At 36.4% G+C, this 27,494-nt stretch overlaps 1 protein-coding gene across 1 annotated transcript in view; it reads right to left on the bottom strand.

Moving 5' to 3' along the window:
- Positions 1-1,187: 1,187 nt before the first annotated feature.
- Positions 1,188-27,494, bottom strand: part of NLK (nemo like kinase) — a 157,573-nt gene continuing 131,266 nt past the window's right edge. Inside the window, exons 6-11 of the mRNA XM_026016051.2 lie at positions 24,563-24,772; positions 21,107-21,208; positions 13,060-13,146; positions 6,196-6,394; positions 5,189-5,282; positions 1,188-2,980 (exon numbers count right to left, since the gene is read on the bottom strand). Coding sequence (XP_025871836.1) covers positions 2,926-2,980; positions 5,189-5,282; positions 6,196-6,394; positions 13,060-13,146; positions 21,107-21,208; positions 24,563-24,772 — 747 coding nt within the window. The 3' untranslated portion in view covers positions 1,188-2,925. The remainder of the gene's footprint in view (positions 2,981-5,188; positions 5,283-6,195; positions 6,395-13,059; positions 13,147-21,106; positions 21,209-24,562; positions 24,773-27,494) is intronic.

The following is a 27,494-nucleotide window of genomic DNA, read 5'->3' as shown; positions in this document are numbered from 1 at the left end:
CCCAAAAGGGGCCTTTATTTCAAAATTCATGCAAATGTCGTATTCTATTATTTAATATATTTTTAATATAAGAGTAGTATTTTAAATGATTTAGCATAGAAGAAAAACAAAATTCCAAACTTTATGAACTATCACAAGAAATTACCTCCATCTTCTGGGTTCTTATACCTAAACTACAAACAAATTGGAGCTGATTAGAGCCCTAACTTATCTGTCCATACTGATTCCACTGACTGTAGAAATTCCACATTTTTGCAATTATCAACAATTTTAAATAAAAAAAAAAACCAAAAAACAAAAAACGAGACACACATCCTTGGTTAGCTGAGCAGGTTCCAGTGGGAACAGGTCAATATATTTTCTCTAATATTTGTGAAGAATTTGTTTCAAACTGTTATATATATGTGCAATTCATATTGTTCTCTTGTAAGTAATAACAACTAGTTTCCTTATTCAAGCTTATTGATAGTAAGTAATTCTTGTATTCAGTAGGTATTCAAAAGTTTATTGGATGTACAAACTAATATGTGTAAGTGTATTAATTTATACGAGTTAGAACAGTCAGTTCCCTCCATGTCAGGAAAAAAATCTATTTTGCTAAATCAAGAAAAGACAGGGGAAATACATGCCATCTACAAACTCAAGAGTCATGTTGCCTTATCTACCACAGGGAAGGTATTCCAAAGTTAGGTAGTCTGGTGTCAGGTCATAATTATACTACCACCCAGTCGGGACTTTGTCCTTCACTGGAATTACCTTTGGGCTGCCGGGGGAAGGAGGCAGAAAAGAAGGGAAGGGTACGGTCAAGTCCTCAGCAGTCTGCTTCATCCAGTTTATGTATTTAATGTTTTGGACTCCAATATATTGAAATTTGGTTTCACATGAAAATAGAGTTCTTTGCTCAAAAAGAAAAAAAAAAGGCTTTTAAACCACTGGATTAGACTCTAAGGTCTGAAAAGACTTTCAAATTATATATATTTGACTCATAATGTCTTTAAACATAAGTTTTTGATATATTTTTGGCAATGTAAAGATTCTGGGAAGATTTTTAAAAACCACAACTAATTTCCTCAAAGATCAAAATAGAAATATGAATAGGAAATGTCTTAAAACTGCAAAATCAGGAATAAAAGCTATACTCAAGAGAAAACAAAGGAAAAGAATTGAAAGAAAACAGATGACACATCTTTTTCGAATGTCACATTTAATGTTTTCACCACTGTACTTCAAATCTACATTGTACAAAGTGACCAGTAAGTGTGCCACGGTAATTGACCAACCTCTGAGATTGTACCTTTCACACCAGTGTCTTCTTGGGCTCTTTTGATACTAAACACGTTTCTCATTCAAGTGAATTGAAATGCTTCAGTTGGGTTGATTCTCAGGAGCCTCATAAAAAAAAAACAAAGATATTGCACCATCTTTGTTTAGTAATTCAATGTTTGTTTCTTTCACAGCAAATAATTACTTCATTGAAGTTAAAACTTCCAAACATAACTTATTAATAGTCTTCAAATTCAGCTCAGATCACTCAAGATGAAAATACTCTGCTAAATACAGATAACTTACAATAACTTTAACAGTTAATTGTCCATAACACACAACAAGGTTTTTTCCTAGACCAATTTTAAGACGATCCATTAGTATTCCTTGTACAGGTGAAAAACAATCTTCAATTTTCTTGTCTTTTTATTTTTAATATAAAAGTTGGAAGGGACATTCAAGTTTCAAGTCTCCACATTGAACTTAAAAAAAAAAAAAATAGTCATCATCAGCATGTGGAGGTAAACAAGCCAAGTTGTATAACTCCAGGAGGTAGAGGCCTTCAATTTTGTATTCATATATACATATGCACAGAAGAATTCAGTGTTCCAACAGAAAAAAGAATTTGTCAAAAAGTAATAAGTTATTTACTACTGTGACATTTCAAGACTCCCACAGCTTTGCCTAAGGACACAAACACATTTGACATAATTCCCTATGTGCCTTTTTTGTGGCTTTAAAATTTTTAAAAATTTGTTTTTGTCTTTATTTATTTATTTTTTTACTGTCCAGTGCAGGAAAAGTCTCACAAAATTTCACAGACCTAAAATGTGCAAGCTAGTTCTCTCTCTATACAGCAATGTTGGGATTCTTTTGAAATTAGCCCAGAAATGAATTATTTACACACATGAAAGATGCATGCTTCGGGGTTTCTTTATGTAAGAAAGAGCAGAAAAACTTCTAATAAAAATAGATTAAATATATATATATATATTTATACTGGGTAAGGAAAACAGAAGTTTCGTCTCTCCTAGTCACAAACTCATTCTCTCTACCCACAACATTGGATTTTAGACAGCACACATCACCGTCACGGCTCTAATGAGAAGCTAATTATAGGGCTTGATCATTAGGTGGCATGCCCCACCCCCCACCCCCCCAGGTGCAGCCACGATCAGCTCATGTGGCTCCATGATTGGTCGCAGGCAAGGTTTCTAGATTCTTTCATTTTAGAAAACCCCAAATTTTCAGGAATGGCTCAAATATCAAAATGTATGACTGTCCTTTATGTGTGTGTATATGTGTGTGAACAATCTCACTTCATTTTAAAAAAAGAAAAACAAAACAAAAACACAAAACCCCCAAATCCCAAATTTGGTTCAATTCTCTTTTGTTCTGAGGTGAGCCATAACAGCTGCACTAAATTCATAAAACATGTGCAACTCTGGGTAAAATATTTTTCTTCTAAAAGCACAACCACTTTACAAGATTAAAAGTCTAGTAACATTTCTAAATATTATTCATATCATACAAGTAGTGGTTGTTAATTTAAAACTTCATTAGTAAAATTACAGTACAAGCATGATTAACCTCCAGAATTGCAAATCCCAGACTCCAGTGGAAAGCTACATTACATCTTCAGTAGTACATTATCTTCCACCGTCACTCCCACACCAGAGGAGATGGGGGCATCTCAGACGGCTGGGCAACAGTGGAACTGGAAGAAAATGGAAATATGGTGAAACCAGCTATTGACACCACAAAAGGCAAAAGGGAGAGTCAATGCTGTGTGTTTTCCTCTCTTCCTTTAAAAAAAATTATAAAGTCCATTTCTGGATTTTATTTAACTTCTCCAAAGCTGTATTTGTTCCAAATTGTTCATTCAAGAATCTGTATCTATAAGCAAGGCAACAGTGATGGGCTTGAGGACGATGTGTCATTTACTTGTGGGACATCGAGGAAATGCCCTCATCTTTCCTCTTTTGGAAAGGGATAATGCCTGCCATCCACCTCATAGGACATTGTGATGAATACATGAGATAATGTAGGCAAAGTGCCTTCCACTGTGCCTACTTTGTAATATAAAGGAAGTAATAATGTCTACAATCAACCGGAAAATAATCTTACAGGATGCAGAATTATCCATTTAAAAGTAGCCTCTCAAAACACAATGACTTTAAGTGGAAACCTATGTGAATGACCCTTATAAGCACTCTTTTATCAAGTGCGAACTCAGTAGTAATAGATAATCATTTAGCATTTGTTATCCATAGATCAATTTTCTCAGTTATTTCATGTATCTAATTTTGTTAACTAGATTATAAACTTGAGGGTGTGTGTGTAACCACTTTGCTTCCCTGGGGCCTGGGATAATGAATAACTTACACCTGAAAGGTATTAAAACACATGATTGCCCGGGTCACTGACTCTTAGGGGAAAATAATAAAGTAATTTTAAACCACAGAGGAATAAACATACAACCTAATTCTTTCTTTCCACAGAAAAATACAAGGAAGAAATGAAAGTCACCCTGATTTAAAAAGTTCTAAACAAAAATTCGTGAAAAATGGATTCAATAAATTTAATCAATTTCAACACCATGTTAAGGCCAATTAAAAGGGAAGCAAGGGGAAGAGAGAAAAGGGAGAGGCAGAAATGCAGGTGGGGAAGAAAGAAGGAAGAGTGTGGCCTCTCAGATATCTAAATCCACCCTTCTCTGTCCTGCCTTGTTATACTGGAGCCACTTACTCACAGTTATCCTTTGCTACTTGGCTTGTGGTGGAAGGATACTGCAAGGCCAAGGCTTCCTAAGCAGCTTTCCTTCCTGGTTCTGGTGTCGGATTTTTTAATGTGGAAGGCCCAGTTTTGTTCTACCCAAATTTTCTGGCAAGTTTCTCTGGGACCCAGCAGGCCTCTCTGATAGACCAATTCCACCCACACCTTTTGAAAAGCATCTTCAGCACTCTCAAACTGTGTGTGTTCTTGTGGCAGCCATATCTTCTACTAAGTGGTCCAAATTTTATTAGGCTTGAGTGGAGGGGTCTCCTCCAAATTTTTAATTTCTTCCTTGTTCACTCTTCCTCAGTCTAAAGGGAGTACCTGCCTTCTGCCTTTGTTACTTTGGGACCCTTCAGAATCTTCTTATATACCTTTTAGAAGTTAACCATCTTTTCTAGTTAATGCTTCTATTAAATTTTCCCTCTTCAGGGCAGCCCCGGTGGCTCAGTGGTTTAGTGCCGCCTTTAGCCCAGGGCATGATCCTGGAGACCCAGGATCGAGTCCCACATCAGGCTACCTGCATGGAGCCTGCTTCTCCTTCTGCCTGTGTCTCTGCTTCTCTCTCTCTCTATGTCTCTCATGCATAAATAAATAAAATCTTAAAAAAAACCTTTTCCCTCTTCACATTTATGGGTGTGGTTTCTTTCTCCTTACTGGACTTTAATTGATGCAAGGAATTAGGGAAAAAGACATTGAGAAGGAAAGGACAAAGAGAGACACAAGCAAATGAGGCTTGTTGGGTTCCAAAGCAGCTATGAAAACTCTAGATAGGACACACCAGCACTATACCTATAAAATAATCTTGCTTGTAGTTATTATTAAGGTGGTGGGGATGGTAGTAGGAACCAAGAGGACCATGTTTAACTCGAGGGCAGTGGCTGCCATGCTGCTGTACGGTGATCATCTGCGAACACAACTGCCAAAGCACCACCCCAAATCAACCACTAAATTGGCATCAGTGTAAAAATGAATGCGTACATTTTTAATTTGCTTTTGACTAAAACCAAAACTTGTAAAAGAAGTTTTATCTATATTTATCTTTTTATCTGTATTATCTAATCTAAATAAAAACAAATATGCTGAACAACCAAATCACAATGGCACCCTTTCAATAATGAGAAAGTAAGAATTATATACATATAGTTACCTAATAAAGCTCTTAAAAGCAGCAGACTGCGGGTTGATGCAGAGAGGCACTCTGTTTCCTTTCTGCTGTTCCAAAATGAATTGGTGAATAATCTCTGTGGAGAAAACAAACATCATATAATTCTTGACAATCTGCAGGCATGGGAGCAGTGGATTCTTGGCTAACTGGCCAGCATTCTGAACAGCATTTCCCACTGATTTAGTTAAGATCAAACGTACAGATCATGTATCAGGCAGGATCCAGTGGAACTTTCCTGAAATCAAAATGACAGTGCCTGCTAAACAGAGGCAACCTCCCCATTTCACCCCACCGACCAAGTGGTGTTATATGGGTTTGAAACCCCATCTGAGGGAGGAGTAAAATGGTCTATAAACTTGAATGATTCCACAGGGTTGGCATTATGAATGAATCTTCTAAATTGTTGATAATTATTACCCTTTTGAAAATCACTTAAAAAAACCACAGCTCGTGTATAGGTACACAATTCTAGGCTGTTTATCTTGGGGACTACTCTCTTCTAAAATGTCTAAAATCATTCAGAATTTTGGATGTCCTTAACCTCCATTCCTACCCCAATAGGAGATCATGTCAGGAAATTTTATGAGTAGACTATCAGAAATTCCCCTCTCTTGTGATCAAAGAATGATTCCCTCACTGGATGTTTATTCTTTTTAAAATTTGCATGTTATATAAGACAGTCCAATATGTTTCAGTGAAATCACACTGAGTGAATACATATTATCTACTTTGAGTCACACTTACTAAGTAAGTCAGTTTGGAAAGCTCCTCTGCCTGACCTACACCACTGAATGTAATATTAAATCAGTGTTTTTATAACACACATAGCTTTCTTGGCATATATGCCCTGGACAAACAGCTATACACAAGGTTGTAAAATAAACGTATGGAGGAACTTTGGTCACCATCCAGACTCAGCTTTTCATGGCCACATAATGGAAAATGTTATTATTCATTCTGCCTGGCCAAGGGCCAAAAAAGATACTCACCTTTAACCTGTCGAACAGAACTGAGGTTCTTCTCAAAAGTGTCATCAAATTTGGGATTGGTGATGGGCTCAAAGTCACTGGTATAAACTCTTCCAGTAGAGGTGGAAAAGCAACATTTACACATACACGTGTGATATCGTAGTCGCCCTTCATCTAGGTAGGGGTGGGCTAAGGCATCCTTAGCGGATATTCTTTTGGACTGAAATCAAATTTGGAGACCAGGACATCAACACTACAGATAAACACGACTGTCCACACAGGATCTTTCATAAGACACAGTAACTGCTCTTCATAGCTTATCCTTAATTTATAATACATCTTGTATAAAGAGGAATGAGTGAATGTATAGGCAGGTAACATAGCAGCAGGGAGTATATAACTCAGGACAACCAACCACCATATACCACCAGAAAGCACTCTGCTAAGATCCTAGAGTTCCTACCTTGAAATAGTTAGATGCATGGTCAAAAGTGGCAAATACCATGACATTTAAATATGCAATGCTTCGAAGGGGATAAGTTTACATTTTAAATAACAGTTATATTTTCTAAATATGTTTCAGCATTTGGTAGAGATGTGATCACAGTGGCAATTTTACAAAGCTGCCTGAAACTTTTATTCTCTTAGAATGCCAAATGAACTTAGGGCAAAAGCCTATGGGGAAAGTGCTAGGGTTGGGCAGCAGATAAGGTCTGAATGCCATGTTGTGGTGGCTAGCACCATCTGAATACCAGTGGTCTGTGGTTTTCTAGCACTTTAGATCAAAATACTTAATGAAGTTTCAGATTTACATAAATCATAAACTCATTTCTCCATTAAGAAAAATTCCTCTTTTTTAGCTCTGTGGACATGTAGGTACATTTTAAAGTATTTAAGGATGGACTCAGTACAGAGCCAGAGAAAAATGAACACTCTACCTCATTTTGAATATAATCAAGCACTTCACATAACACAAATACAAAGAAAACCATTTGGTACTCAAATCAAAACTAACTGGGTCATCCTGACTGGTTCTGGCACCCCAAATAACAAAATGTTAAATATTTTCCATGAACCTGATTTCCCTAAAAACACTTATATCTCTGATTTTTATGCTGATGTTAAAAGGCAAGTCATAACTTTTCAGGATATGATAATCACAAAAGACAGTTGCTGTTTATCTACCACAAACAGAAGAATGTAAAGTTGACAACCTTGATTTTGTGTCTTTCACTACCTTTCATATGGTATATCTGGTGATCCAGCCCTTCTGAAGCCTGACTTGCTGGTACTCTCAGCAAGTAAGTTTCTTCTTTTTTTTCTAAGTGGGTTCAGCTATTCCCGGAGGTTCCACTGGGATCAAGATCTATTATCAGAACCAAAAGAAACAAGCTGGCTGACAGTACCCTTTTCCTGGGACTGGGTCCCTTGAAGGCCTCAGTGCCTCTGGCCAGTCTCATGTGAGGGACTGAGTTCCTTGGCTTTTGCACACTACAACTGGTTCCTGGCCAAGTCTATTTCTGTTTCTGATTGAGCATGGTCAATCGTGAACACACTTGGTGGCAGCAGTGGTTAAATCTGAGTTTTAATTTTATCATCTGACCATTAAGTCATTTCTGTCAGGTGGCAGATGTCAGAAATTGGGCCTCTCTCTCAGTTGCCATGAGCAGCTGGAATCTGGATTCCCTGTTAATTTTTTTGTCTGTGGATTCTGATATATCCTGAAATTTCAGAATACAGGGTTGAAAAGATTTTGGTATTATCCCAACTACTGATAGGATGCTCTGTGTTTGTATGTTCTGTGTGCACCAACATGGGGTCCTCTAAAGTGTCTTAACTAAGGGAAACCTTTGAACAAAAAGTAAATCAAATCCCTACCATGCAATGATCAACTTTCATTTCTCGAAACAAATTAATGTCTCTTTAGAACTTCTGAGACAAGGGTAAAGAAAGGAGACTGTCATTTTGTAAAGGGTATGAACACTTAAAAGAAAGACTGCCTTACTAAATTGAGAAAGAGATCACAAAATTACTCGATTTTCAATAATGTTCTTTGGAAGAATCTAGTGGTGCTTAATTATGTCCTATACTGCCCCCCAAATGATTGATTGATTTGAGAGAGAGAGAGAGAGAGAGAGAGAGAGAGAATGTGCACATGTGAGTGAGGGGAAGGGCAGAAGGGCAGAGAGAGCAGGAGACAAGCAGACTCTCTACTTGAGCAGGGAGCCTGACGGGGGCTCGATCCTAAGACCCTGAGATCATGACCTTTCATGAGCTGAAACCAAGAGTGAGATGGTCAACTGACTAAGCTACCCAGGCATCCCATATCATATATATTCTTAATTACCTATTGTATATATACCTTAACTTATCAACATTTATAATAGAAGTGGATGCTTGTTTCTACCCTAGATTTTGTTATCAGAGTTGGCTCTTTTAGAAGAGTCGATAAAACTTCCCTTTTTACAAATAAAAATATATTTTTAAAAATATTTTATTTATTCATGAGATACACACAGAGAGAGAGGCAGAGACATAGACAGAGGAGAAGCAGGCTCCATGCAGGGAGCCCGACGTGGGACTCGATCCCAGGTCTCCAGGATCATGCCCTGGGCCGAAGACAGGCGCCAAACCACAGCCACCCAGGGACCCCCTATTTCTTTTTTTAAAAAATATTTATTTATTTATTTATTTATTTATTTATTTATTTATTTATTTATTTGAGATACAGAAAGACAGGCAGAGGAGAAGCAGGCTCCTTGTGGGACCCTGATGTGGAACTTGACCCCAGGACCCTGGGATCATGACCCGAGCCAAAGGCAGATGCTCAACCACTAAGCCATCCAGGCATCCCAATAAAAAATATTTCTAAGCAAACACATTGATGTACTTTGTGTATTTCTGAGGGGAGTTAATATATCATGTTATGAGATCTCTTAAAAAGTAAATGTGGCAAACTCCTATTCCAACTGGCTTTTAGAACCAATATCAATATATTAAAGACACATGAAGAAATGAAAAGATTTTTAAAACATTATTCTCCTTATTTATTAAATATTTATTAAAACATTATTCTCCTTATTTATTAAATGGGCTACTGAAAATTTTTTTCATGCTAAAGTTATAAATCAAAGGGGCGCCTGGGTGGCTCAGTCAGTTAAGCTTCTGACTTGATTTAGGCTCAGGTTATGATCTCAGGGTTGTGGGATCAAGCCTTGCTTCAGGCTCTACGCTCATCATGGAGCCTGCTTGTCCTTTTTCCTCTGCTCCTCTCTGCTCTCTTTTTCTCTCTCAAATAAGTAAGTAAGTAAGAAAGTAAATAAATAAATAAATAAATAAAACCTTAAAAAAAAAAGCTATAACTCAAAGATTAAATAAAGCTTTAACTGTAAATTAAAAAGGTATTCTTGGTTAGTAAGTTATAGAGTAAGAAGCAAAATATTTCTCTTAACTTAAAACTTTTAATATCTGGTATACAATTGTGTAAGATAAAGAGGTCATGTGATATTCCTATGCAAGGTGACTCTTTGAACAAATCAGTCCAAGCCAATAGTCATAAAATTATAAATATCTCTGTTTTCTTCCTGATCTTACTGCCATGTACAAGTAATGCCACTACAGCATTCTAGAAGTTTTTGGTTTGTTTTCTCACAAAAAGCCTTATCGTCTTCAATTTGATTTTTTTTCTCTACTGATTTTGCTGGCCAGATAAACTAATATCCCTTTGTATAAGATTACAGAATTGCAAAATTATGTGTTCAACTACATTAGATGAATGATAATAGGTAATGTGCTAAAAAGAAATTAGTTTTTAGAATGCTACAAATCATAAGGACTTAATTTGCCAACTTAAATTTTAATCCGATTCTTAGTTAACATTAAGACCTTAGTAATAATTAATTTGAGTTAATAAACCATGTTTGGATATGTGAACAATATAATTTTAATATACAAAGGCTCTTCATTAATACATTATAGAGGAGCCATCAATAAAGAGTTAAAAAAGGGGTAGCCCGGGTGGCTCAGCGGTTTAGTGCCGCCTTTGGCCCAGGGTGTGATCCTGGAGACCCAGGATCAAGTCCCATGTCGGGCTCCCTGCATGGAGCCTGCTTCTCCCTGTGTCTGTGTGTCTCTCTCTCTCTGTGTCCCTCATAAATAAATAAATAAAATCTTAAAAAAAAAAACGAGTTAAAAAAGCTGTGCAAATTTCTTTGGGTCAATGTAATATGTATTTCTGTAAAAAGTGTAGAAGAGTATGTGATGATAGGAAGATGGGTATGCAAGGTAACAGTTATGTGTCTGGCAAGAGAAAAAAGTGAATAATTTTATCTAAATTCCGAATAATAATTATTATTTTTTAAAAATATTGCTTGTAACTGTTTATTGCATTTAGATAAATTAATGTCTCTGGAGGTTTGTTTAAGCCTTCACTATTTGAGTTAATAGTTAATTACATCTTTATAGACTGATTATTTACTACACCCCATCCTTTCCAATACTGTTGATATTATTGTAATAAAGAGACAGAGACCTTTAACCTTATCCTCTAGTGGTTTCTGCCTTCTCCTTACATTTGCCTAAAGGCTTCTACTTCAAGCTAAGGAATTAAGTTTTCCATGAGAAACATCACAAGAACCCCAGTAGGGGACTGTTAACACCAGATACTTCTGACTACCGAATTCAGGATATAAACATATGGGTATAGCTGATATTATCACCACAGACAGCTATCACCTAGACTACACCAAGTAACTGAGTCAGGATTTTCAGGAATGTGTCAGTCCAGGAGCAGACACGTGGCAGTAGACTGTTTAACCTAAGATAAAAAAAGTACTTAGATAATTATCTCAGACTAACTGGACTAAATAAACGATTTAATTATGGTTAATGTTCTATTTTTAATGGATACTTTTTAAAAACCTCATTTCTTTCTTCTTGCTAGCCCTCAATTTAATAGATTAAAGTCAGAATGAAACATTCTTTAAAAATGGTATCTAGGGGATCCCTGGGTGGCGCAGCGGTTTGGCGCCTGCCTTTGGCCCAGGGCGCGATCCTGGAGACCTGGGATCGAGTCCCACATCAGGCTCCTGGTGCATGGAGCCTGCTTCTCCCTCTGCCTGTGTCTCTGCCTCTCTCTCTCTCTCTCTGTGACTATCATAAATTAAAAAAAAAAAAAAAAGTATCTATTTCTAACTGAAATAGATTTCAAAATCCCTCCGAATTGGAAAGAATCCTTATATCAGTCATAATAAAGCATCAGGCCCATTTAAAAATGATTCTGTAAACAAATAATATATATCAATTGGCTTTGTTCTATAAGACAATGATAAAAATAGGTAAATATTACATAGGGTGGCTTAACAAATTCTTTTAAAAAAATTCTTAAATGACCATGTAGTTATTTACATAGGTCCAATAAGAATCTATCCTTTTTTACCAGATAAATCTTATCTCCTTCTTAGAGATTCATCTAATGTATAACTATAAGCATACCAAAAGTTTCATTTTAATTAGGGTGACAACCCCACTCTTTAGGAAAAAGGACTACATTTCATGTATAGAACTGATGTCTAAAAGGCATCTCAGGAAAACATGCTTGGTATCCACCATATGGCTTACAAAATTCCAGTCTTAGGGTTGTAAAGATTATGAGCTCCTGTCAGGTCAAGATCATTACTAATCATGTGATCTCAGAGAAATAGGACACTTTACAGCTTTAAGTATTGGAAGTAAAACCTGGTACAGGTGAATCATATGGTTCTTGGTTCCTAATCTAAACAGAATAAAGAGTGTAACATATTTCTAACACATAAAAGTAAAATTTAACCTCAGGGCCTTTATAACATCCTCTAGAAGTAGACAGAAATGACCTTGGAAGACTGAAGTTCATGTGGTTCTAGTTTTGTTAACCACAAAAGATATATAAAACATATGTAAAAGGTCATTATGTATTAACATCTCCTGTTGTATATATAGTTTAGCTATGTAGATAAACTTGCCAAATAAAACAAAAAAATCAAACTAATGACCTAAGTCACTAGCTCACTGAACAGGTTATATGGTGGAAACTATCCTTAATGATAGGAACTTGACCACAAAGAGGGAGTGTGGAAACGAGAAGTGCCACTCTGCTTTGTTTCCTAAATCATGAGGCACCTCACATACCAAAATAAACAAATGGAAGCCAAAAAGTAAACACTAAATGAACAAAAAATTCACTCTGTCCCTTGAGATGTAGCTGTTTTCTCATTATGAACATACCAATGTAAACATCACAAATGGTACTTTTGTGGGTTTTTTCCCCCCCTTTAAGTACCTATTGTGTTTTGTACTTGAGGACTTCCTTATACTCTTGGCAAGTAAGATGTTCTTTTCTAAATGTTGTCATTTTTGAGTCTTCTTTGGCAATAGCTACCAGCACAGAGATGAATAATAAATACTCTTTGGATGAGTAGATAAATGAAGACCTGAACTTTGTCCCAGAAGAGTCAAGTCTAGAAATGGCATTTGATAAAGCTACTATCTCAATCACCAAAAGAGTAAAAACAGCTTCTTATACAATATAATGGGCAGATTTTTTTCCAAGAATGTTAAAATTCTTTTCTCCTGATTTACCTTGGTGTCAAACTCCTTTTTCAAATCCTGAGATAAATAAGGATGGTACAGTTCCCCATCTCTCTTCACCTACATATCTATGTGTTAGAAATCAAACTTCTGTGCGATGAGTGAGCAAGTGAGCACGATGATACATATGAAACTGGGGACTGAAGTTTATCTTTGAAAAGTCCTTCTTTATATTGCTCATTTATTTAAAGCCAGGATGTTTTTCTTAGAACACATGTATTTTTAATTCATTAAAAAAAAATAAAAATAAATACTACTTACTGGATCAAAGACCAACATCCTGCAAAGGAGATGAACAGCTTCATGTGTAGCCTGGCTAGACAGGGTATAAAGTACAGGAAGAGATGGCTGTAAAAAAATAAAGGATTAAAATATGTGAGTTTCTGTGAAGATATGGAATACAGCCAATTTATTACAAGGTAAGTACCCAGCTCAAAAAACACGTGCACATATGTCTAACCTCAAAAGGAATGAGTATTCCCCTCATTAACCAATCTTCAGAAGCAACAACTGTCACTGACTTCCAATAGCATATTTTATATTGCAGGATTACCTATTGTAGGTTAGCACACAAAGGAGCCTACAAAAAATGAAAACTAATCCTGTAAATATGGTGCTCCTGTTAGCCTTAAACCATAAATGCTCTGGCAAGAAGGGAAACTAAACATGCCTGGACATGGGAGGCAAAAATATATAAAACCACAGCCACATGCAAAGTTAAGCATGTAAACTGTGCAAAGGAAGCATGTAAACTATGTCTTACATGTCTGCCTACTTTCAACAAAGCCACATAATAAAATCCAGTAAGAATAGCAGCAAGCCATCTCAAAGTCATCAGGAGATAATTATTCACCTCACAGAAGTTTTCTGCAGGATCAAGGACAGAGATGCCATGAGATGAGGGTTCTAATTCTTCTAATTCACTAATTAGATAAATCAACATGTCGGAATCCTTATATCCTTTAGCACAGAACAAGGTGGTTGGACTAAATGATCTTTGAAATTTACTTTAGTTCTAAAATTATATGAAACTAGATAGGATTATGACAGATAAAAAGCATTATGTGCACAGAACCCATTTATAATTGGCACTCAAATATTTGTTTGCAGATAGAGAAGTATTTCTTGTTAAAAATACTTAAGTCTATGGTAGCCTCGAAATGATCTATATTAGTCAAAATAAGGAGTGACGTGTGGAGAGTGAAGGCAAGAGGTTTTAATTTACAACTTAATTTACATATATTTTTTTAATTTACATATTTTCTATAAGAATTTATTTACTGTGTAAAATGAAGTAATTTATAGTTTTGAAAGATTCTGATTCTTAGTTTGACTGCAAATAGCTGGTCTTTTTCAATGGCTTATGCAGGTTGGCAGCCAAATTCCAGCCTATTCTTACTGACTAAAATATCTCACCATAAGCAATTCTTCCCTTTGACTTTTTTTTTTTAATTAAGATTTTATTTTTTAGTAATCTCTACATCAACGTGGGGCTCAAACCCACAAACCTAGGTCAAGAGTTGCATGGTCCATTGACTGAGCCAGGCACCCCTCCTTTCCATTTTCTAAGTGAATTCAACCTTTAATCCTATTTTTCTGGTGGAGGTGTGTTATAGCTTAGGGACAGGAATACTGGGATAAGTACTAGAACAGGTGGGTTCCAATTCTAACTTTGCCAACATTAGACTCAGGTAATTCACTAGAACTTCAGCTTTCTCATTTATTAGACTGTACTGGCACAGAGCAGCCAACTGATCCAAAGCATTGCTAATCATCTATCATCCACCAAATGCCAGGGTTTGGGCTAGGTGTTGGAGCAACAAAGATGAATATCAGGTCTCAGATGGGCAAGGAAAACATATGAACAAACAGTCTTAGAGGATGGAGAATAGAGAACAAATTAGAAGGCAAATTTTTTTGAGACTTGAGGATGACTGGATACATGAGGAGCTTGTGAAAATCAAATGACTGAATGTTAAGGCAACCTGAAATTTTATACCCTCTCCCATCTCATATTTCTTTGTAGAATTATACCCTAACAAACACATTAAAATTAAGGCCAAGTTTCACCACAGCGTGGAGCAGCTATCTTATGTGTTTTCTCCTTTTCTGTGTTTATATGCATGTTAAGAAGGGGGTCAGAGAAAAAGAAGTCAGTTCAGTTATGCCAATACCTCTCCAGAAGGAGCTAATAATTTAGTTCCTAGCACAGGCTCCACAGGAAAGATGCAATACTAGAGATGCTGGTATTTTCTTCCATTTTCTTCCCCTTTAATTCACCAGCCATTATGGTTGAAACCAGTTGGGCACAGGGTATTAGAACTAGACAAGAAGTTTATATTTTTCATGGAGTAAAACAGAATCAATTTGAATAATAAAAAAAAAAACCAGAATGCTTAGAAATATGCCCTAAATATTTCATTTGGGAGAAAATTTTTGTCATTTCCCCCAACATTCACACACATTACTTTTTTTTTTTAAAGATTTTATTTCTTTATTCATGAGACACACACACACACACACACACACACACAGAGAGGCAGAGACACAGGCAGGAGAAGCAGGCTCCATGTAGGGAGCCCTAGGTGGGACTCGATTCTGGGATCCCAGGATCATGCATGAGCCGAAGGCAGATGCTCAACTGCTGAGACACCCAGGCATTCCCATACACATTACTTTTTCCCCTTTAAGACACACCAGTCCATTTTCTGTTTGTTCTGCAAGTTTATAAGCCACTTAGGAGTGAGTGGGTGCCAGTGTTTAATCACGAGGACAGGAAGGGTTATAAAGAGTACTCCATTAATGACTAATGACTATTAGTGAAATGAAGCAAGGATGAGCTTCTGGACACATGAAAGGTGAGGGGTCCTAACTGATTATGTCACAGTCATCAGAAGCCAAGCGCAGAGTGCTCGTCACCACAATAGAGTTGGCTTGGCTGGCTCAGCTCTGTAAGTCCTGTCCTGTAAATTTTCAGCTAGTGGCAAAGAAGCTGTGATCATCAGTCAGCAACATTAATTAAGAATGCACAATGCACAGTGCACTGTATAGTGAGCACTCCGGGGTTATATAAAAGAAATCCCGACCTGAAAAATAATTGGTTTGAACTGAACGAACTCTAACATAATCTATTAAATGTAAGACATGGTTCCTGTCAGGAGATAGAACTATTTTCACTCTAGTGAACATATTACATCTATTTCTGTCATGACTGGTCAGGAACAATCTGAGAAAAAAAGAAAATCTAAACTTTAGACGAACAAAAGACTAAGGGCTGATAATAGACTTTTCAATCCTACCAATAGGTCAGTGCCCCAACAAGTATCTACTTTTTTTTTTCTTTTAAAGATTTTATTTATTTTAGAAAGAGAACAAGCAAGGGGAGAGGGTGAGAGAGAATCTCAAGCAGACTCTGAGTTGAGCACAGAGCCTGACATAGGGCTCAATCCCATGACCCTGAGCTGAAATCAAGAGTCAGCAGCTCTACCAACTGAGCCACCTAGGTGCCCCAACAAGTATCTACTTTAAAAGATACTTGGGCCATGGCAGCTAAGATTGCATTCATCCAAGATTCTGAGTTGTAGAAAAGAAACAACAAATAAAAAATACCGAACAGTGTTTTTGTCTACCCAGCATTCCTTGACTTTTGGGGAACCATTCCCTTTTTACTCATAAATCAAGCCAAGCCTGATTGCAATCTAACTCCAAGAATGGGCACCTGACCCAGGCCTGGCCAATCGAATGAAATATTCCCCTGAACACCTTGACTGGCTCTGGGAAAGACACATGTTCTTAAACATGGGAGAGCCAATGGAAAGGCTAATCCAACACATACCCCCCCATCCTCTTCTCCTATACCCACCTTTATCATAGAGGTTAGAAAACACTCATTTTTTTTAAGCTTGTCTTACATCTGGAAGGTTACATATTACACAGTTCTAGACAAGGACATATAAGCAGAAATTTGCTAGGCAGGCTTCTGGGAAAATAGCCTTTCCTGATAAAAGGGACAGACACCACTAGTGTTCTTTCTTTCCTCTGTTTTCTTGCTTTGAATGTGAATATGATTCCAAGCTATAGCTATTTTGTAGCCAGGAGGAAATAAGCAAGGGGGTATGAAATCAATATTCTACATATGGCAGAGCAGAAAGAAAGAAAAAAAATTAGGTCCTTGATGACACAATTGAGCTGCTGTACCAGCTTCAGGCTGCTTACCTCTGGACCTTCTTGATATGAAAAAAAAAAATGAACCCCTATTTCTTTAAACCATTGGAAGCAAGATTTTTTATTGCTCATAACCAAACATATTTATAACTGAATCAGAGACCTTCCACATATTTTCTCTAGATCTGTTTGAGAAAGCGCTTTCCTGAAGGACTGATATGCTAGTAGAATGTAGGCCTGGACTGCTGGTTCCATTTTTACAAACACACAGGGGAAAAGAAAGCCTGTCTGAAAATGAATCCTGTGAACACACAGGAAAACAGAACAGAGAAAGTCAGATTCCTGGCTCAGAACATCACTTGACTACTTGAGTCTAGCTAGGCCTGCGTCAGCTGTAGACCAACAACTTCATATAAAAAGTTCCATGAGCCAGTAAGTTCCCTTTTTTGCTTAAGCCAGTTTTAATTGAACTTCACTGAAGAGTCCTGACTGATAGAGTGTATGGAAGTATATTAACCAACCACATAAGAAAATTAATTTGAGACAGTAATCTGTGACTATATAATAATAATATATATAATATATATAATAACTATATAATAGCTAATTTGATTCTCCTTTTGTATATGTATGGTTATATTTTTTAAGAAGTCCCAACAAATAATAGTACATATTTCTGTTTGACAAATATGTATAAATAAATGCTTAGAAAAACATGTCTGGGAAGTTACTCTCAAATTAATCCAGAGGTGACAGGGATAGCATGGGGTAGTGATGGATGACAAACTGTTAAAATTTTTATTTTACATGTACTTGCATATTACTTGCATATATACAAATGAAACTAATAAAAAAAAAATCTGCTGTGAAGGTGTATTGTCAGGTAGTGTGCTGTAATCCTTCATTTCCTGTTTGTAAAAAGGAACAAACGGTACATTATAGTGCTATGAGGATTTAATGAACTAATGCGTAAGAAGTGGTTGGGACAGTGGCTAGTGTATAGCAAACTTCTAATTATTGTTAGAAATTATTGTTAGTGATAAAGAATGGTTATTTCCATCTAACTTTGAGTAGCTACTTAAGTGGGAACTACTTGAAAAAAGCTTAGTTTTTCTTTTTTATAGTCCAAACTCAAAAACTTTTATTGAAATTTTAGAAGTATTCCTCATGAGTTTAAATATAGTTCATCTAACTCCTATATCAAGTAATTTAGAATAAGTACCGTAAGGTATAACTTGCCCTGCAAGGGCAATAGACTAAGCAGCTTCATTGAGAATTCAGAGTCCTTTCTAAAAGTTACAGGCTTTTTCTGTGTGCATCCATTTTTATCTCATGTAATTAGTAATGTGTTAATACAGCTCATTCTGCCTTGTTCATGTACTTTTCTATAAATTTATCTAAAGTTTTTTTGTAAAGAACTTTCATCATGGTAATGCATAAAAAGGACCAAACCTACCTAATGCCCTTTCTGCATCAATTGAGATAATCGTGATTTTTCTCACTTAAAATGTAAAAACATATTAATAGATTTTCTGTAGGTGAAACATCTTTGAATCCCTGGGACAAACTCCACTTGATCATAATATTGTTAGTAAAAAAAAAAATCATCACACCCTATATCTAAAAATTTTAGGGTGATAACTTGAATTGTTAATATTTATCAAGTGTTTAGAATGTCAGATACTATTCTAAAGTGAGTTACCGGTTGAGGCAGGTTTCATATTCAGTCTGTCTGAAAACTGTAGCATACAACTCCTGGGACACCGTCAACATGCTGTGCCCTGTGGTGAGCCTGAGACTGCCACCACAGCCTGCACTCTTCATCACTACAGACCAAAGAAATATAAACAGAGTATATATCTGGTGTGGGGTGCTGAGCTAAGAACTATGCCCTTTGCAGAATAGTCATGATGTACAGAACTACACAAGCTATAGTGTATATACTAGACTTGGGACCAAATTTAGAGAGTGGGAAGGGGAAAAGTAGAGTCTGACTCATGGCTTTAAGTAAAGAGCTTCAAGGGTCTGCTAACTTCTAGAGAGAAGTGTTGTATAAAGATCAACTAGCAAATGTAGATGAAAACCTGAATTTCCATACTGGGGGAAAACTGGAACCAAGTAATACGCTAAGTTCATTTACATTCAATTATATATGGTAGATGTAATTTACTCTATACAAATCTACCTGGCTTAGTGTTCAAAGACCATGAACATCTGACTCAGGAGACAATATCTAGCATTGATTAAAAGCATCTAAAGATAAGACTTTAAAGTCTTGTGCAAACTGTATCTATATCTAGACTTTGAGGGAAAAATGGTTGGCTAATTTGTTTCCACTCCACCAGTCTTCTCTTCAAACCAAAATATTACAATAGCAAGGCTAGCCAGGTCTACCCCTAACTTTTACTGTGGTGCTCTCTTAAGGCCATCACTAAATTTAACGATAAGCAAAATAAATTCAAAGAGGCATTACTGTTAAGAGTCCGATTCATGTAAAAATGTATAGGAAAAAATTCTGTTTAACATCTTAACCTATTTTTAACTAGTCAAATAAATATAGGACTTTAAATTTTCCTTTCTTCCCTCCTTTGTTTTAGTTAATAATATGATACTTACTATTATTTTTTATTTAATTGAAAGTTCTAGGTTTTTATGACTAATAGATTTTTAAAATTTCTAGTAGGAAAAGGACTCACTGCCAAGAATATTCAAAGGAGAGCATAGTTACCTTTGGTGTAGTATGTTACATTTTTGAGCTGTTCTAGAAGGCAGGCAGGAAATCCTTAGGAAGCCTTGCTCTCTCGGTTGTAGTTTAGCAGCTCTGACACAAAGGATTAATTAGCTGGCAACCATTATCAATAGTTAAAATTCCTCTAGAGATGGAAGGGTGGCACCAGGGTATGTGATCTTAATCACATTTCATTACTGGCTACCTTTAGCCAGGAAAGATTTACTGACCTAAGATCAGTAAAAGAGGAAAGTTATTTTGCTAGTTACAAGGACACATTTACAATGAAGTATTGATAAATTACTTTAATATTCCTGATAATGGCCAAAAAATAGAACATAACAGATCTTTTGAGTTCTCTCCATTAATACAGAACCTTCCTCTAGGTTAAGACTTACTGTGTGCTGTTCTAAGAGAGTTGGGGCCTCAAATTATTTCATAGTTTATAAACTAAATGCAACAGAAGGAGGTAACTGGCAGGGGGTTATTTAAAATATCAGCATGTACATCTCTATTTTTCTAGTTTGGGCTGGTTTTAGAAGAGAACACACTTTACCTATACAGTATGAAAACGGAAGCTCTGGAGTCACACTGGAATTACAGAGAAAAGGGGAAGAAGACAAGGCCTCACCTAAACGTCTGGCTGGTAATTTGAGAACAGTGTCAAATTTGGTCTGTCATTTGGCCATTGAGATCAATCAGATCATCTAAATGCCTAATTTAAAAAAAAAAACAAGACAGAGCCCAAGAAAATCAGTTGCTGAGTCTTCCTGTTCAATCTTTCTCTTTTCTGTTTCAGTTTGTTGTTTTTAGGAAAACTATTTCCCTTGTTTTACTCTTCACATCATTAAGCTGTTCTGTCCAAAAGAGATTAGGAAAAGTGCTTCTAAAAAATGCTGCTAAACCAACAAGTAGAGATAAAAGCCATCTTGTCTTTCTCTGGTTACAAGCAATACTGTTCAGTGTAAATCTGGCTATCTCACTTCATACTTCTTTTCTATGAGCATTCACATCTGATTCTGTGTTAGTGGCAAGAATGCAACAGAAACAGCTTCATATTCTGAGAAACCAAGTGTTGGCTCAGTATTTAGAAAAGGCATTTTGATATACATGGCACTGAAGTGAAAGCTCCATCCCCAGTAACTTTTCCTAGACACATCAAAAACCAGGAGACAAAAAGCCAGGAGTCATTTCTTAGCAGCTGTGCTACAGAAGTATTTACTTTCTCCCACAGCACTGGGAATGATGATATTTTATTTGGTTTGACAAGTATCTAACATTTTATTTATGACCATGACATAAAAACTAAATAAAACCTGTCAGTAATGTTTTTATTTAAAAAGTCTCAAGGCATTCTGTTGGAAGAGAAGTCCTGCCCAGGTGGTTACCAGTTTCAAGCCCCGCCCTCTCATTTACCTGTTTATGAGGGCCCCTGAGTATGTGCGCCTTAGCGCCTTCACAAGCTGTCCTCATTGCTTCCAGCGATGGTGTGCCCAAAAGATCCGTAATCAAATCCAGCTGCAAGGAAACATGAAACACAGACAGATAGTAAGAGCTCGTAGAAACCACTTTCCATCACTCTTACATCACCACCCTTGGAGATGAGGACCAAAAGTGGGAGGAAAAACAAGCCCTTAAGGCGAGTTACCATGAACTGGTAGAAGCCCCTACTTTCACTTTGCAGACTTAAAGAAGCCAGGAAAATGTTTTTATTAGGAATCCACATGACAGAAATAAAATACACTCTGGCAAGCAGGGCATTCTAAGGCTACAGTAACTCAGGAGTCTGTATCTACCTGGCCTGGGTCTTGATTAGACAGTATCTGTGATCCTTGAAGAGGTGAACTGCTCTTTTGCTCATGGTTACCGACTGTTGTTTTCAAACGTTAATGAATTGATTCTCATGCTTCAGATGGATTTAGGCTCATCAAGGGGCTAATCCATAAACCAAGCAGCTGTGACTTAGTAAATAGTCTGAACATTCACATCTGAAATGAAAGCTAAGCAATTGATGTTTGGGCCAGGACACATTTACATTCTAGTTATGCTAGAAATCTCTTACACTGGTAGAAAATGGCAGTCCTTAGGAATATTGACACTGCATAAGACCACATTTAGTCAGCTGAGCACGACAGAAAACGGTTTTCTCATGAGTCTTGGTAGGTAGGAAGCCACCTTCACAATTTTCTGTGGTGTGAAAACTGCTCTAACTTCATAACCTATTTAGCAGTAACATGTCATTTGGATTCCTCCAGGATGGAAAATTCTTACCTACAGAATACTTCTTTTCCTCGTACTGGGATTGCCAGATACAAAGTACTATTTTCTGCGCTTAATCAAAACTATGAAGTTTAGATAAGGATCCCTGTCCTCCAGGATAATGGATGATCAAGTAGCTTGTTTTCCAAAGAAGATCTCATACAAAGCTTTTTGGGGCAAGTGTGTTGGTGATACTTTTGGACTTCTAACAACTACCCTCAAGGCAGAAGAAAATGACTGGCTCATGAAAACCAATGGAAACATTCAGAAAATTGTCTAAAATGGGTAAGATCCATGAGTGAGAAACATTTTTGTGAAGTCTGCTAGGAACTATAGTTCCTAGGGTTTTTATTTCTCAAAGATACAGAAAAAAATGCTACAGAAATAACTACTTCCATTTAGAAGTTATAGATTCTTTTAGCACTTTAGATCCTTGATTTCTCATCCTAAAATATACTGATGATAGAAAGATATGCATTCTCTGTCAGTGGCTACATCAGACTGGCAAGCTCAGACTTATGTATGCATTTCTCTAGAAAATAAGATATCTGAATCCTATGCCAGTTGCTTCATACTTTATTTATTTATTTTTTTAAAGATTTGTTTATTTAAGAGAGAGCGACTGAGAGCGAGGCTGGGGCAGAGGGAGAAGGAGAGGGAGAATCTTAAGCAGACTCCCTGCTAAGCAAGGAGGCTGATGTAGGTAGGGCTGATCTCAGGACCTGAGTTCATAACCTGAGCCAAACCAAGACAGATACTCAATTGACTGAGCCATCCAGGCATCCTGAAAAACCCCTTAACTTTCATTTAAACTTTTCTGTATGGCAGCTTCTTGTGTCCAGACATGATGGGTCTTATAGGTAAGTCCATTAAAATCTACTTTCTAAAGAAACTGAATAGTAAAGTGGATACTGCTAATAGTACCCAACACTGGGGCAGCCCCGGTGGCCCAGTGGTTTAGCGTCGCATTTCAGCCTGGGGTGTGATCCTGGAGACCCGGGATCCAGTCTCACGTTGGGCTCCCTGCAGAGCCTGCTTCTCCCTCTGCCTGTCTCTCTCTCTCTCTGTCATGAATAAATAAAATCTTAAAAAAAAAATAGTACCCAACATTAAAATTGTATATAATTTTTTGTCACTAAGATAAATTTTTAAGATGTAAACTTGATAAAAATAGAGTATAGCAGAGAAATAATTTCAAATGCTGATCATAGGAATACAGTTTCTAATGTACCAATTAATTCTTTGTAGATGAATATAAAAGAAATAATTCCATTTTGGGTCAAGTACATGAATTATTTACAAAGGTACACAGTAGTCAGGGTGATCTTTTAAAATGTAATCAAATCTTAACACTTCCTTGGTCAAAACCTTCATACAGCTTTCCATTATACTTTGGACAGAATAAAATCCAAAGTCTGCATCTGGTCACCATGCGCGTGTGCACTCTCTCTCTGATCTTGTCTCTTACAATCTCCCCCTTGATCATGCCATCCCTCCAAAGGCCACACCTGCTCTTGCCTCAGAGGCTTACTTATGTTGGTTGTCCCTTTTCCTGAAACATACCAAGTATCTCGCTCCTTCGTTTCACTTGAGTCACTCCTTACATATCGTCCTCTCAGAGAATCCTTTAGCACTGCTCTCTTCAATCATCATTCCCTATCCCTAACCTGGTTCAATTTTTCTTCACAGAATTTATCACTATTTGGATTTATATTTACTTGTGTACATATTTATTTTGTCTTATGTGAAAGTTTCACAAAGGCAGGAACTTTGTCTTCGTCACCACTGCATCCCTAGCATCCTGGCATATCACCACTATCACAGTTACTGATATTTGCTGAGTGCTTACTATGTGCCAGGCCTCATTTTCGTCTTTATTACTTCATTTGATCTGCACAATCCTCAAAATGGTTTAATTTGTTTAAGAATTAATAGATAGTAAGTGGCAGAGCTAGGATTTGAATCTACGAATTTGATTCTGCAGCCTGAGCACACTGTTACATTATTCTCATGCAAACACTATTGTTAAGATTTATGGATAAAAAAAAATACTTAGAAATTATCCCAAGAAAATATGTGGGGTAATGAATTAGCTCTTCGGGCAGATAAAGCATCATGAATGGTTTCCTAAAGCTACATTTTAATAAGCTTCTAATGTTCTCTGTTATATTTAAATATGTTAGCCCAAAAATAAAGGTTAGAAATGTTCCTAAATGTTCAGATTTAAGGAAATCAACACTCAAAATTTATGTCCAAAGCACAAAGTACATTAAGCAATCAAATACATTTTCAAGCCTGACCCATTCAGTCAGGAAGAACAGAGGCCCTCTAACTATGAAAGATGACACCTGTGCAAATTGTTACAGCAGAGTCGGCTGCTATGCATCAGTGCATGTAATAAAGTCAACACCCCCTCTAATAGGTTCGTAAGTTACAAAATGAATCTCTCTGTAATCTTCAACTTCCTAACTTTCTGAATTTTAAGTGAACCTCAATTTGCTGAAAGCAATTTAGACAGTACAACGAATAAGCCCAAGACATGTGTGCAAGACGTTTTTTCCTTTAAAGCTATAATAGAATTGAAAGTTATGAGAGCCTAAAGTAAAATCATACCTGCTGAATGGGACTTTGTGCCTGAAACAGTATTCTTCGTCCTAGTAGTTCTGCAAAGATACATCCGACAGACCAGATGTCAATAGCATTGCTGTAATGACGACTGCCCATCAGGATTTCTGGAGCCCGATAATACTGAGTAACAACTTCCTGAGTCATATGACGGGATTCATCTAATTCCTCCACTCTGGCCAATCCAAAATCACAAATCTAAATAGAAAAGATTATCAAAATATTGTTATAGAGACAAATATATTTACAAATGTAAAGTAAAACAAAATAAGCAAAAAATCAAAATCTTGATATATCTCTGAACTTCAAAAAGTTTTCAATGACACAGGTAGAGTATATTTGTGTCAATATATAATTTGATCTTATTTGCATAAGAGGGATAAAAATCTAAAACTTCCTTATTTTTATACAAAATGATGTATCTTAATAATATTCTTCTGACCTTTAATCTGTTTTCAATTGATAACTAAACCAAAAAGACAGCTCAATGCATATTTCTAGGTTTAATGTAGAAACCAAACTAACTATTTTCAAGGCTTATCGAGAAAGGTAGTATAAGGAAATAAAAATGGGGCCTATATTGAAGACCTCTTGAGCTATGTTCACTGTCTTTATGGGAAACATAATAAAATTTCCTTAAATCTATGGGTTTCAAACTGAATCCTAAACTTCACATGTTCCTCTCTATTTAAAATACTATTCACAAATGTGTATGTTAAAATGTAGCACACTGTAGAATACCAATGCTACTAGGTTCATTCATTTCTTCATGGTGTAAATGTTTAACTGAATGCCTCTTATGTTCTGCACAGTATGTTAGAACCTGGTAACACAACAGTAAATGAGAAAGATTGGTTAATTTATATGCAGACACAGGAATAAATCTTTTCTTGTTATTTCTGTTCAACTGAAAAGTATGCTGAGGTTGCAAGGTGAGCTGTTAGTAGACAGCAGCGGCACAACCACCAGCAACTTCTGCTTATTTTCAGGAATTAAGATTTTCTTAATACTGGGCTACCAAAACAAAAGGTGGGAACACTGGGGTTAAGATAAGAGAGCAATGGCTTTCTAAGCCCCAGCACTCTCAATGATTAATTTCATGAGTCAATATTATAAATAATGAAATAACATTGTTTTCTAAATTGAAGTCCTAGCATAAGATTTTATTTGAAAAAAGGGTCTGACAACTTAAAAAATCTTTGAAAGCCATCCTAAAAAGAAAAAAAAAAAAGCCCTATAAGTTGCTTAGCAAATTCTCCCAAAGGCTAGTGTTCAAACAACACGTATTTTAAAACTCTCTTCCATGGGCCTGACATTTTATGATACTTTTTAAAACAAAATAAAACCAGAGAACTTAAATCCATTTTCCTATATCTTTCTTGTGTTTATGGTAAAAAAACAAAAAACAAACAAACAAACAAAAACCAACCACCCACCGGACAGAAAATGTTTTCTGTTCTAAAGCAAGTCCTTTGTTTTTAAAAACATCAGTCTGTCTGGATTCATTTTTGGCAATTTATCTGGAAGAGAAGCTAAACCCAAAGTAAGAAGCTGATATGATCAGATAACCAAAAAGATAATGAGATATCCAACAAAATTAACAATTTTGTGCTTAATAGGAAACAAAATATATTCACAATATGAAAGGATACTAATTTTAAAAAATGTTTTATCATAATTGTTTTCGATGGATTTGTACATTTGAGAAGAAAGAATTAGTGTCTGTAGGTTGGCACTCCATTCTGGGTTTTAAAAGTAGGCTGCTAAGACAAGTCAAAGGAGTGGACACAATTTCAATTTATCCTGAGCTGTGTATTATTTATTCATAAATGACATTTTTCTCTAGTTACTCATTTGTATAACTATAAGTTACAATGCCATAACAGACAATTTGAAAACACAAACTTCAAGTAGATAATGGCATCAAGCATGACGGGTTCTAAATAAAATGCTTTGTGAAGTTCTCCAACCAAAAACCAAAATAAGAAGAAACTGACTTAAACTGCACATAAAGCTGATTTGGTCTGAACAGAATAAAGAACTCCTAAGGTTTTTAATTTTTTAAAAATTAAAATGAATGTTATGCAGATAGGTTGTTGCTCTCTTTAAAAAGTGGAAAGGTAGCGCGTAAATGAATTCAATGACCTATAGAAGGAGTATTTACTTTAGTGGATACTGGGAACAATTAATTTCTCTGTGGAAAGAGAGTGAACTACAACATTAGTTGTTTTCAGGGAAAATATGAAAGATAGTTTTATTTTTACTTAAAAAATTTTTTTTAAGATTTTATTTATTTATTCATGAGACACCGAGAGACAGAGGCAGAGACACAGGCAGAGGGAGAAGTAGGCTCCACACAGGGAGCCTGATGTGGGACTCCATTCCAGGACTCCGGGGATCATGCCCTGAATCGAAGGCGGACGCTCAACCGCTGGGCCACCCAGGCATCCCATGAAAGGTAGTTTTAAAAAAAATATCTTTCTAGGGTTAAACAGGAACAGTTCTTCAAGGCTATAATGGAGAATTTTTTTCACAGTATAACATACCAGCTTTTTTTTTTTTTTAATTTTTATTTATTTATGATAGTCACAGAGAGAGAGAGAGAGGCAGAGACACAGGCAGAGGGAGAAGCAGGCTCCATGCACCGGGAGCCTGACGTGGGACTCGATCCTGGGTCTCCAGGATCGCGCCCTGGGCCAAAGGCAGGCGCTAAACTGCTGGGCCACCCAGGGATCCCACATACCAGCTTTTAAAGAAAATTTGCCCAGAGTTTAAAGAAAGCATTTAAAATACAAAATGATCTTATTTATATACTTGCTTTTAATATTTAGCTTAACTGCCATCAAGCTAAGTAACAATGACCGCTTGATAACTTATAAAGCAGGCAACATCTAAAACCCAGTTTTCTTGGGGTGCCTGG

Source organism: Vulpes vulpes, chromosome 2 (assembly GCF_048418805.1).
Source record: "Vulpes vulpes isolate BD-2025 chromosome 2, VulVul3, whole genome shotgun sequence".
Classification (NCBI taxonomy): Eukaryota; Metazoa; Chordata; class Mammalia; order Carnivora; family Canidae; genus Vulpes; species Vulpes vulpes.
This window is presented reverse-complemented; position numbering and strand designations above follow the sequence as displayed.